Below are 13,751 nucleotides of genomic sequence, written 5' to 3' on the forward strand. Positions count from 1 at the left end.
GTTCTGTTACCCGGAATCCTTTGCAAACCTCAAAATTTGGCTAAAAAAACACATGTTCCTCACATTTCTGTGGCAGAAAGTTCTGGAATCTGATAGGAGCCACAAATTTCCTTCCACCCAGCGTTCCCCCAAGTCTCCCGATAAAAATGATACCTCACTTGTGTGGGTGGCCCAGGTGCCTGCAACATAATAAGGCCCAAAACCTGAAGGGATAGAAGGGATAGCACAGCAAGTTTATAAGGGCATATTCTTTTATACATCTTTAGACGGACTCTGCTTTGGGGACCCACATAAGTGAGGTGTCATTTTACTTGGGAGACTGAGGGGAAAACTGGGGAGTAGGAATTTTGTGCTGGAGCGGTGATCCTACTAAGAAAAATCAGGAAAATATGCTTTTTTATGCAAATTGTGAGGTTTACAGAGGAGTCTGGGTAAGAAAATGTTGGGGGAGCCACACAAGCCACACCTCCCTAGACTCCTTGGGGTGCCTAGTTTAAAAAAGTTTCTGGGTTTTGTAGGTTTCCCTACATGACGGCCGCACCCAGGACCAAAAACATAGGTGGGCCCTCCCCCCCAAACACAGGTATTTTTGGAATATATCACTTTGATGTGTGCACATACGTCCGTGATGTGCCAAACACTAAAATTGTGAAAAGAAACACACTTAGGTTATGTGAAGAAGACCCCTCACCCACCAACCAAGTTGGTGGCATGCTTCATCATCGGGGTCCCACCTGAGGCACCTAGCGTGTCTCAAGTGTGCTGCGACGCCTGATTACAGCGGAGCAGGTTTTGTCATTTGTACCACACATACTGGTTGGATTTGGCACGAGGGTGAGTGATGGTTCAGTAGATCAAATTTTATTAACAAGAGATTTCACAAAAGTGAAATGCACTGGTAATAACTGAAAGGCCAAAAAACTGAACCAATGACTCACAGCTCGTGAGCTGTAAAGCCACGACAAGGCACCAACCGCTTTACAGTCCATTCACACACCTTTCATACATGACATGCACTAGACCATTCACGCCGCCAGCCACGGGCCCAGCACATTACAAGACTCGCATCCACAGACAGCGCCAGTCAAGGGCCCATCACTTTCATACGCCCACATGCCTGATACAGCAATCACACCAGCTGATGAGTGTGTGGACTGGCGTTTGGCCGGCACTGCCAGCCAAGCGCCACCCCACCCACACCACCAGCCAAGCGCCACCCCACACACACCGCCAGCCCAGCGCCACCCCACACACACCGCCAGCCAAGCGCCACCCCACACACACCGCCAGCCAAGCGCCACCCCACACACACCGCCAGCCAAGCGCCACCCCACACACACCGCCAGCCAAGCGCCACCACACCCACGCCGCCAGCCAAGCGCCACCACACCCACGCCGCCAGCCAAGCGCCACTCTACACATGCCATCCCCTTTTTTTTGTTTTTAAACAACAAAGAAACCACTAATCATAAATTAGTACAAAACTACAAACACAAAAGCTCTAACTGAATACATGACTAATGCCAACCGTGAAACCGAACATATAAAAATATAAAACACCAGTTTACGCTCACGGAATTTCCCAATAATTCTTCTGTGTGTGGTAGCTCCTGAAACAGCCACCCACACACAGCCCAGGCTTTGAAGGACAATCAGGGCAGTACATCCTAGTCTCCTTCCTGATACCTCTTCGAGCACAGACTCTACATCTCTTAGCAGGAAAGTTTTTTTTGGCCGTGGGAGGAATGTGCTCAGCAAAGTGACGATCTTTCAATCTAGCCACATCCTCCACCACTGCTTCTCTAGGAACTCTTGCCTGTTCCAGCACAACAAGGCTAGCTATGATAGACTCCTGAAATTTCACAAATGTCATCCTTGACTCTGGAGAACTATCCTTAAACACAACAAAAGCATTAAAAGTTGCCAAGTGGAACAAGTGAAGCGCTAATTTCTTATACCACACATAAGACTTACGAGCAGCAGTGTAAGGTTCTAACCTCTGATCTACTCTATCAACACCACCCATGTGCTTATTATAGTCTAAGATGCACACAGGTTTGCGCACTTCGGCAACCTGACCCCAAACAGCCACAGGTGAAGTACTCTCATCATGGATGGTGCTTAGCATGTATACATCCCTCTTGTCTACAAATTTCAGAGCTAGCAGCTCATCATTCCGCAAGGCACTGCACTGTCCCTTCTCAAGTTTTTTACAGACAAGCTCTTTTGGATAGCCTTTCCGATTAGAGCGGATTGTGCCACAAGCAACAGTGTCCACTCTGAACAACTCCTTGAACAACCGAACTCCAGTGTAGAAGTTATCTACATATAAATGGTGACCTTTGTTAAACAGTCGTCTACCAAGTTCCCACACAATTTTCTCACTAACTCCAAAAGTGGGAGGACAACCAGGGGGGTCAATATTGGAATCCCTACCAGTGTAGACCCGGAAATTATAAACATATCCTGTACTACTTTCTGACAGCATATACAATTTAATTCCATACCGTGCCCTCTTGCTAGGAATGTACTGCCTAAAAACCAAACGACCCTTGAACAGGACCAAAGACTCATCTACAGATATTTCTTTCCCTGAAACATAGATCTCTGAAAACCGATCTACCAAATGATCAAGGACAGGTCTAATCTTAAAAAGACGGTCAGAATCAGGATGATCTCGTGGCAAGGCTAAAGCATTATCTACAAAATGCAACATCCGAAGAAGAAGCTCATACCGGTTACGACTCATGATGGCAGGAAATATAGCAGTTGCCATCAAGGGACTAGTAGACCAATATGAAGACAGCGACGGCTTCCTTATCAGCCCCATCAAAAAAGTTAAACCCAAGAACTTTTTCAACTCTTCCAGATTTGTGGGAATCCACCGGCTAGCTCTAGAGTGTGGCCTAAGTCTGGCAGCGTTGTCCCTCAAAAACTGCTCTGCATACAAATTAGTCTGCTCAACAATCTCTTCCAAAAATATATCGTCCATAAACAACTCAAAAAAGTTGACGGGCAAAAAGTTTTCCGTATTAACTCGACACCCTGGAAAACCAGTAAACGCAGGCAACTGTGGCTGCTCCATGTTTGGTGCAACCCATGCGTCAGGTCTTCCAATGGGAAGCCTTTCAGCCGCTGGCTCCTGCACCATTGGCACATCACTGTCCTCCTCTAAAACAGGCCCTTCATCAGCACTGAGAGTGGCTTCATCATCAGATGATTCATCTCTGACAGAAAATTCACTTCCAGAATCCTGCACTTCCTCCTCTGCCTCAGATGCAGAGTCAGTCTCATATTCATGGTCAGAAGATGACTCAAAAAGCACACTAACAACCTGCTGAGCGGTCATCCTACGGCTGGCCATGATCCTTCCTACTAAAATTAACTGGACAAATACACCACCAACAACCAGCACTGTGTAAGATAAGTAACAAAGTATAGGTTTATCACTAAGAATTATAAACTCAAAAACTATACTGCTCACTTGCCTGAAAAAGCTTGACTCACCAGCAACTACTCTGCACAGCCACAGCAATCACCAACGATATCCCACTAAAAAGAGAAAAAAAAAAGCAAATTAGACATAAGACAACACAATAATCATTGTGCATAACTCTAAGGACAATTTCACACACAATCCTGCATTCAGTACACCACCTACAAACATGTCATTCATGCATTGCAACAATACTCACTTGGAGTAAATTTATTTACTTACCTAAAACATGCAACTACGCAAACCGCAGGACAACTACTGCCAAAACTGCAACAAGCCACAGCAAAGTCAGCAAAAGCTTTGAACTAAAACAAAAAGGAGAAAAACTGTTATTATCATAAAAGCAAATACTTCGCCAGTTGACAAACACTCCGCCACTAACCATTTTTTCATTTTCCCCTGTGTCTAGTCTTCTCTGCTTGGGGGAAGATGGGCCTAAAAAAAAAAAGGCCAATCTACCCCCAAGGGGAGGGGGCAGAAATCGCCCAGATTACATTGCACCCTTTGGGGGGGGGGCACCCTTGCCCAAGGGGCCACACCCCCACACAAAGCACACACACACACATAGTATCCCTGGCGCTATGGGGATTCTGCCCCCCTTGGGGACAGAAAGGCCTAAAAAATAGGCATATCTGCCCCCTAGGGGGGCAGAACTGCCCAAAAATACATGTGGGCCCCTGGGGGCGACCCTTGCCCAAGGGGCCGCCCCCCAACACAAAAAATAAAAACCAACAATAAAATCCCTGGTGTCTAGTGGCTTTCTGCCCCCCTTGGGGGCAGATCGGCGTAAAAATAGGGCCAATCTGCCCCCAAGGGGGGCAGAAACGACGATAAATACATTGCGCCCCCGGGGGGAGCGACCCTTGCCCAAGGGGCCACCCCCCAACACAAAGCACACATACAAACATATCTTTCTGGCGCTATTGGGATTCTGCCCCCCTTGGGGGCAGAAAGGCCTAAACAAAATAGGCCTCTCTGCCCCCAAGGGGGGCAGAACTGCCCAAAAATACATGTGGGCCCATGGGGGCGACCCTTGCCCAAGGGGCCACCCCCCACCACAAAAAATAAAAATCAACAATAAAATCCCTGGTGTCTAGTGGCTTTCGGCCTAAAAATAGGGCCAATCTGCCCCCAAGGGGGGCAGAAATGACAATAAATACATTGCGCCCCTGGGGGGAGCGACCCTTGCCCAAGGGGCCACCCCCCAACACAAAGCACACATACATACATACTATTTCTGGCGCTATTGGGATTCTGCCCCCCTTGGGGGCAGAAAGGCCTAAAAAAATAGGCCTCTCTGCCCCCAAGGGGGGCAGAACTGCCCAAAAATACATGAGGGCCCCTGGGGGCGACCCTTGCCCAAGGGGCCGCCCCCCAACACAAAAAATACACATCAACAATAAAATCCCTGGTGTCTAGTGGCTTTCTGCCCCCCTTGGGGGCAGATCGGCCTAAAAATAGGGCCAATCTGCCCCCAGGGGGGGCAGAAACGACGTAAAATACATTTGCCCCCAAAGGGGAGCGACCCTTGCCCAAGGGGCCGCCCCCCAACACAAAAAATACAAATCAACAATAAAATCCCTGGTGTCTAGTGGCTTTCTGCCCCCCTTGGGGGCAGATCGGCCTAAAAATAGGGCCAATCTGCCCCCAGGGGGGGCAGAAACGACGTAAAATACATGTGCCCCCAAAGGGGAGCGACCCTTGCCCAAGGGGCCGCCCCCCAACACAAAAAATACAAAGCAACAATAAAATCCCTGGTGTCTAGTGGCTTTCTGCCCCCCTTGGGGGCAGATCGGCCTAAAAATAGGGCCAATCTGCCCCCAGGGGGGGCAGAAACGACGTAAAATGCATGTGCCCCCAAAGGGGAGCGACCCTTGCCCAAGGGGTCGCTCCCCTACACTAATATTCACACACACACACACACATACTGAAATCCCTGGTGTCTAGTGGGCATTCCTGCTGCCCGATCGCATCGCGATCGGGCAGCAGGAATGCTCAAAGAGACATCGAGGGAAAGGAAAACCCTTTCCTTTCCCTCGATGCCTCTCTGAGAGCACCCGCACGAAGGTGAAAAACTCACCTTCTCCCTTAGACGCGCTGGAAGCAAATGGCTTCCAGCGCGTCTTTCCCCCTTTCCCTGAAATCAGCGCGCAATCGCGCGCTGACGTCATGGGGGGGAGGGTGGGGGGGGGGGTGGGCGTGAAAGGGGAAGGGATTCCCCTTTCAGCCCTGGCCTGGGGGTGTTGGGGGGCGGCCCTCGGGGGAAGCGCTAGCGCTTCCCCCGACTGCCAGTCCCAGGACGTAATGGTTACGTCCATGGCGCCACACGGGCGCTGCCATGGACGTAACCATTACGTCCGTGGCAGGGAAGGGGTTAATGGCCGACATCATGTAAGCAATGGCGACTACATGTAAGTAATAGCTGACTTCACGTAATCAATGCTGACTTCACATAATTAATGGCCGACATCATGAAAGCAATGGCGACTTCATGGAAAAAATAGCTGACTTCACGTAATCAATGCTGACTTCACATAATTAATGGCCGACATCATGTAAGCAATGGCGACTACATGCAAGTAATAGCTGACTTCACGTAAGCAATGCTGACTTCACATAATTAATGGCCGACATCATGCAAGCAATGGCGACTTCATGTAAGTAATAGCTAACTTCACGTAAGCAATGCTGACTTCACATAATTAATGGCCGACATCATGAAAGCAATGGCGACTTCATGGAAGAAATAGCTGACTTCACGTAATCAATGCTGACTTCACCTAATTAATGGCCGACATCATGTAAGCAATGGCGACTACATGCAAGTAATAGCTGACTTCACGTAATCAATGCTGACTTCACATAATTAATGGCCGACATCATGTAAGCAATGGTGACTTCATGTAAGTAATAGTTGACTTCACGTAAGCAATGTTAACTTCACATAATCAATGGCCGACATCATGCAAGCAATGGCGACTACATGTAAGTAATAGCTGACTTCACGTAATCAATGCTGACTTCACATAATCAATGGCCGACATCATGTAAGCAATGGCGACTTCATGTAAGTAATAGCTGATTACATGTAAGCAATGCTGACTTCACATAATTAATGGCCGACATCATGTAAGCAATGGCGACTACATGTAAGTAATAGCTGACTTCACGTAATCAATGCTGACTTCACCTAATTAATGGCCGACATCATGTAAGCAATGGCGACTACATGCAAGTAATAGCTGACTTCACGTAATCAATGCTGACTTCACATAATTAATGGCCGACATGTAAGCAATGGCGACTACATGCAAGTAATAGCTGACTTCACGTAATCAATGCTGACTTCACATAATTAATGGCCGACATCATGTAAGCAATGGCGACTACATGTAAGTGATAGTTGACTTCACGTAAGCAATGTTAACTTCACATAATCAATGGCCGACATCATGCAAGCAATGGCGACTTCATGTAAGTAATAGCTGACTTCACGTAATCAATGCTGACTTCACATAATTAATGGCCGACATCATGTAAGCAATGGCGACTACATGCAAGTAATAGCTGACTTCACGTAAACAATGCTGACTTCACACAATTAATGGCTGACATCATGTAAGCAATGGTGACTTCATGTAAGTAATAGCTGAATTCACATAAGCAATGCTGACTTCACATAATTAATGGCCGACATCATGAAAGCAATGGGGACTTCATGTAAGTACTAGCTGAAAAGCAATGGCTAAGAAATAGCTGACTTCACGTAATCAATGCTGACTTCACATAATTAATGGGCGACATCATGTAAGCAATGGCGACTTCATGTAAGTAATAGCTGACTTCACGTAAGCAATGCTGACTTCACATAATTAATGACCGACATCATGTAAGCAATGGTGACTTCATGTAAGTAATAGCTGACTTCACGTAAGCAATGCTGACTTCACATAATTAATGGCCGACATCATGTAAGCAATGGCAACTCAATGTAAGTAATAGCTGACTTCACGTAAGCAATGCTGACTTCACATAATTAATGGCTGACATCATGTAAGCAATGGGGACTTCATGTAAGTACTAGCTGAAAAGCAATGGCTAAGAAATAGCTGACTTCACGTAATCAATGCTGACTTCACATAATTAATGGCCGACATCATGTAAGCAATGGCGACTTCATGGAAGAAATAGCTGAATTCACGTAAGCAATGCTGACTTCACATAATTAATGGCGACTTCATGTAAGTAATAGCTGACTTCACGTAAGCAATGCTGACTTCACATAATTAATGGCCGACATCATGTAAGCAATGGCGACTTCATGTAAGTAATAGCTGACTTCACGTAAGCAATGCTGACTTCACATAATTAATGGCGACTTCATGTAAGTAATAGCTGACTTCACGTAAGCAATGCTGACTTCACATAATTAATGGCAGAGATCATGTAAGCAATGGCGACTTCATGTAAGTAATAGCTGAGTTCACGTAAGCAATGCTGACTTCACACAATTAATGGCCGACATCATGTAAGCAATGGTGACTTCATGTAAGTAATAGATGAATTCACGTAAGCAATGCTGACTTCACATAATTAATGGCCGACATCATGTAAGCAATGGCGACTTCATGTAAGAAATAGCCAACTTCACGTAAACAATGGTGACTACATATAAGCAATGGCAACTTCAGTGCTTGATGCTATATGCAGACCTCATTCTATACACAGGTATAATATGCAGCTTCAAATCAGCCATTAAACCCTCTAAATGAAGAATGGCTGACTCTGCTCAATGCTCGCTTCTACATACATAACGCACATATGTATCAAAACAATGGCTGACTCCATGTTCTTATGGCTGATTCCATGTAAAGCACGTTTGAAACCCACTCTGAAGTACATCCCGCACAGTGGCTCTCCTGTGCCTTTAAATAAAGTTCACAGCCACATGAGGACCCAACACACTTACTAACTCTCAGAAAACTGCTAAAGCTATAAATCTTGAAACAGCCACTAAACGTCCTCTTTTGAAGTGGCTATTGTGACACAGGCCAGGTATGAGGAAGGCACCACAAGTGAGAAACAAGAGGCACTCACAGGCATATGTTGGATAATGCTCCATGCTCGAAAACATATAGAGGTTAATTGACTTATTTAGGCACTGTGATTGCGGTTATCATTGAGCTGTGAGCCCAGTGTGTGCATATGGCTGGCCCTGCAAAGCAGTAACTGACTGCAACCTTCTGGTGACCAATCACCGCATGCCAAACCAACATAAACTCACTGTTGGTTTCTGCACGCACACATTAGTTTACTAGATCTGTAATATCCAATTTCCATTGTCCCTTGACATATATATATAAAATGAATAATTTCAGGCACAACAGCTGATTCCATGAAAATAATGGATGCCAATGAATCACTTCCCACTTGGTGACTGCCCCTTACTTATCTCAACGATCTATGCCGTATTGCATTATCTCTTTTTATTCGTCTCTTTCTAGGGCTGCACGGTGGTGGAGCGGGAATACCCTGTGGGCCGTCACGCTACATGGACTGGCACTGGATTTGCCAGGGTCCCTGAAGGAGGTGTTTTGGAATTCCAGATCAACAATATCCCCTTTTCCATGGAATATGACATCGTAATCCGCTATGAATCTAAGGTGAATATTAACACTACTGTGTAAGTCCAAGATCCGTCTCCTTACATTGTAGTACTCTCAAATGGGGGTTTCAGTCCTATCTCTAAATGTACCTACTTTGCTGGGGCTTCCTTCATTCTAACACTACACACTTTTTTGATCAGTGTAGAGCTCACTTTTGGATCACTGTTTAACAAACATCTTGCACCAGAAGGGGCTTGGTCGGTGGGCTATTCAGAAGGCTTTGATACATGGTCTTCATATGTTATATCTGATCTAGGGTTATCTAGAAATGAACCAAATATTTCAAGTCTATGCCTCACTCAACTAAAAATGTTTGATCATCGCTGACATTTCTGGATGCTCCTCATACACACCAGACATCCTCCATGAGGGTGACATGTACATCTCTGCAGAGCTTGGGGTCTCAGTTTCACACAGTAATATGTCTCTGCTAAACGTAGAAGTCAAAATGTAATCCCTACACCACCCACAAACAAAAGTGAAAATGGCAAACCATTGCTGAGGACTTTAAACATTTTGAGAACCCGAGGAGGACATCGTTGATGGTGAACTGTGGCTGCCATGTATTTAATCTCAGGATCTCTATAACCTGGACAAAGTCCCATTGTTATCTTGATGCTCACAAAATTTAGTATGCTCTCCTCCCTCTGTTTGGGAACCCTTAAGCCAGTTATTTTCACATCATTGTCTTTGAATATATATCTCTGGCTGAACATTGAGGTTAGGTGGTGTTATTTACTATGACATGTATGTTACTAACCATATCCCTTCCTGTAAAAAGCATTGCATACTCAGTAGGGCTGAAGACTCAAGTTTGTAAAAGGACTACCATGAATAGCCTTTGGAGTACAATAGTGTTTTGGTCCTGGGGCACTGGTGGTGGTGACCAGTCCCTTTGAACTACTTTGAGGATATAAAATACATGAGTTTCCTGAATAATGATGTGGTGGCCCAGCTGATGAACAAGATGAAGAACATTCATGATACTGAGGAGCTAAAGAAGAAGAGGTTTGACCAAAATCAATCTTTGATGGTTACAAAGCGTAAGGAAGTCTTGAAGCTGAAATGTCCATGTGATTTGGAAGATAAGTAATGTGGTCCCCGTACCGTCTTACAGAAGGTCCCTGAAGTCAACACAACATGAGTAACACCCAGAAATGCCAAGTGAATCAGCTGAGGACTTCCCTACAAAGGTAACTACTGGCACCTCTCTTTCACTCATCCTGTTGTGTTTGCCACATAGAGAACAAAAAGATGACTTACTGCAAAGAAGGATCTTACCTCCAAGCTGACCTCAGAACTGAAGGCAGAAAGTTGGAGAGTGCTGGTTAATGTGTCATAAAACATTTTCTCAAGGCACAATTTGAGAGTTGGACAAGGAGTTTGTATAACTAGGATGCATGTGACGGCTGTTCCTGGAAAAATGTGAATTAATGAATGAAGATATGAGAACCAGTGATTCAAGTGAAGAAATAAATGAAGATGTTCAGATAAACAATGAAAATATCACGTCTTGTGCCCTCTCTGAATTAAATTGCACTTGAGACAAGAACAATTGTATGCATTTGAAACTAGATATTGTCACTTTGTGTTAAGAACCTTAGTAAAACCAATGAAAATGTTGCCGTTTATCACAGAATCCTTCAGTGTTTTATAATCAACAGGAGAAATGAGAAGAGTGGGCAAGCATTGTGTCATCAAGAACAGATTAGAACATGATTTAACAGTCCAAGTCACAAAGCAACTACTGCATACAGCATCTTCTCAAGTCATGGATGGTGACACATACAGATAGGAAATCAACAGCATTTCATGGTCTGCCAGCCACCTCCTCTGCAGCCTTGCTGCTCTGTATACATGTGTGATACTCACAGGCTGAATCGGGCTCAGTAAACACACATCTTACCCAAGTAAAAGACCCCTGTAAGGCAAAGGTGCTAAACAAATGCCACAGGACCCTCATTCACCAACTTGAGGTATTTACTGGCGCTCCTGCCACCTCCACTGTTGAATTCTCTTGTAGACATCTGAAAAATGTTTAAGATCCTGTTTGTGCCCAGAAGCGCTTGTTTCCTCCTGGTTGTTTCTGCATCTCAGATCCATCAAAGGCAATCAACATCCACTCTGTCTTGACCTCTTCTTCTTCTCTCATTATCTTCTGTGCCTATTGCTGTCCTCAGAGGGGGCCTGCAGCAACGAGATAAGCCACCTGTGTTCCTAGGGATGTATTAAAAAAGAACTTGTAAAGTATTGACATGCTCTGCTGCCCTGCTTCTTCTTGGGACACCCAGACAGGTGGAAGAATCACCACTGCATGCCCACTTCTGTCCCACTGGGTCTTCCTGTGGCACCTCTGAGGTGCCACACCGGCCCAAACACAAACCTACCAGAGAGCCTGGACCTCTTCTAAATTCATGTGTGACTCCACACCTCCACAGAGTCAGCACCACTACTCCGGCTCACGACTCTCACATGCAATGGTTCGGAATAGCAAGCGTCATCTTGAGTTCTCCTCTGGGAAGAGGAGAAGTGGTTCTGCTCCTCCTTGGCCGGGAGAGCTGAGTGCTGCTCCCCCACATGAACCTGAGCAGGGAAGTTACTGCCATTGTCACTGGACAGTCTTGTCACTCTCACCGTGAGTCTCACGGAATTCTTCTCCGGAGCTCCCAGGAATGGCAGACGCGCTGGAACCGGTCTTCTACACTCTCGGTATCGCTTTTTATACGTTGACCTGGTTGTGAGCAACCTGGCATTTATCCATCATTGAATAAAACTGCATGAATCTGTTGTTAAAAATCAATGGCATGGGATGTGATTACTCTACATGGCTCATGAATATCAGAAGGGCAATTCCAGAGTCTGGTTTCAGATTATCTCAGGTCTAGATATGGCCTTTTGTATTATCCACAGAATTCCACTGTAATTTTTTTGCCACCTGTCATGCATGAAATTTAGTCTGATCTTTGTGCCTCTCTGCCTAAAATGTCAGACATCAGGACTCACTATCCCTCATGTTGCTCCACTGAGAGAGCATCAAAGATCTCAAATGGACACTTGACATAGAATTTGGTCCGGTAATCAAATTATATTTTTCTAGCAGGGATTCCCTTTCTGATGTGGCAGTATGTCTGTCACCAGGTGTCCAGCATTTTGCACAGATCCTCGTACTAGTCAGCTTCAAATGTCCCTGTGCATCTTGTCCCTCCGCCTCTGATAAAACAGAAATAGCTGCACAATGTCATAATAGTGGTACATCTGCTGAAATATAATCACTTAGGGTGGAGTGACCTCCTTTTTTATAAATCACACCAACTCTTTCTTTCATGGACGTAAAGTTTCAGTCGCTTCGAGGGAGGGTCACACATTTGGAGGTCTGATTGAGCTCTCACTTAAGATAAGGCTTAATGTCACATCTCTGGTTACATAGTACATGACCTGAACACTAAGAGGCTTATTTATGAGAGGCGTGCTCAGTCAGAGTATCACATTTTGTGACGTTTCGGTGGCGCAAGCCTCTCAAGCATGTCTATGAGGCCACGCAAAGCCACTTTGCATGGTTTTGAATGGCCTTGTAGATATGGAGTAAGACAATGCACCACAAGTCATTGCGTTTCCTTACTCTGTACCAGGGAGACGTTCCATGGGCTTGGCGATGGGTTTTTCCATGCAACACCCATGGATTTTGATGCTGCCCCAGATTTACTGAATCACGCAAACCTGGGGAAGCGCCGGAACCTTACGCCTCCCAAGGTGAGGCGTAACAAGGAGAAATATTTTGACTGTTCCTTGTTATTTCGTCTTTCCGTGTGTGCTGCATTCTTCACACACAATCAGGATTGTTTTTGTGTAGGAAGGTAGGTCCCATGGTACAAGGGTGCCTGTATTGGCGCTAGGCTGCCCAAACAGCACTAGCACAGGGGGAAAGGACAGGAATTCATCATATTGCATAAAAACGATGGATTCCTACCCTTTCACCTTGGCGTAGGGCAGCACAGCAAGAAGACTTGTATCGCTGCCCTACGCCAAAACCCCGTAAATAAGGGCCTAAATGTGTCTATGTTCAGAGATCTTAGTTAGTCAAAAGAGCTTTTGGGAGCTCTAGCGGCTTCAAAAAGTCACCCCACCAAAAGGAGAGCCATCCTAATCACCTCTTGAGTAGCAAAGAGGAGCCATTTTAGACTCATCAAAGTGACTGCTCCAATAGTTTTGAAAGCTATGCGATTACGTTAGTGAGGATTTACTATTTTTTTATTTATTTTATATATATTTTAACTTTCTTTCCCAGTTCACTGATGTCATCCTCCTTTGGTCATTGATGTCTAAAGCGAAGTGATATCATGTCATCGAATATGCCAATCATTTCACACTCACTCAAAAGATTTTTCAAAATTACAGAGCTCTTCTCTTTCTCAAACTGCCCAATCAACTCTCTACATTTGATTGTTGCCATAAATTATGGATATTGCTTACCAAAAATGGGAGAGATGGCAGAAGTTGCATCACATACCCTTTAACACCCCATGATGATGTCACACAGTTACCATGGTGTCCAGATTTAGAGTTCTTGTTCAAGAGTGAACCAGACTGTC

General features: G+C 45.2%; 1 protein-coding gene across 3 annotated transcripts in view; it reads left to right on the plus strand.

Annotated features, from left to right (window-relative positions):
- LOC138258879 (laminin subunit beta-2-like) overlaps positions 1 to 13,751 on the plus strand; it is a 431,858-nt gene that overhangs the window by 220,165 nt on the left and 197,942 nt on the right. For all 3 annotated transcript variants that reach the window (XM_069206185.1, XM_069206187.1, XM_069206186.1), the window contains exon 15: positions 9,001 to 9,159. In XM_069206185.1, the coding sequence (XP_069062286.1) occupies positions 9,001 to 9,159 (159 nt within the window). The remainder of the gene's footprint in view (positions 1 to 9,000; positions 9,160 to 13,751) is intronic.

This window comes from Pleurodeles waltl, chromosome 9 (genome assembly GCF_031143425.1).
Source record: "Pleurodeles waltl isolate 20211129_DDA chromosome 9, aPleWal1.hap1.20221129, whole genome shotgun sequence".
Lineage (NCBI taxonomy): Eukaryota > Metazoa > Chordata > Amphibia > Caudata > Salamandridae > Pleurodeles > Pleurodeles waltl.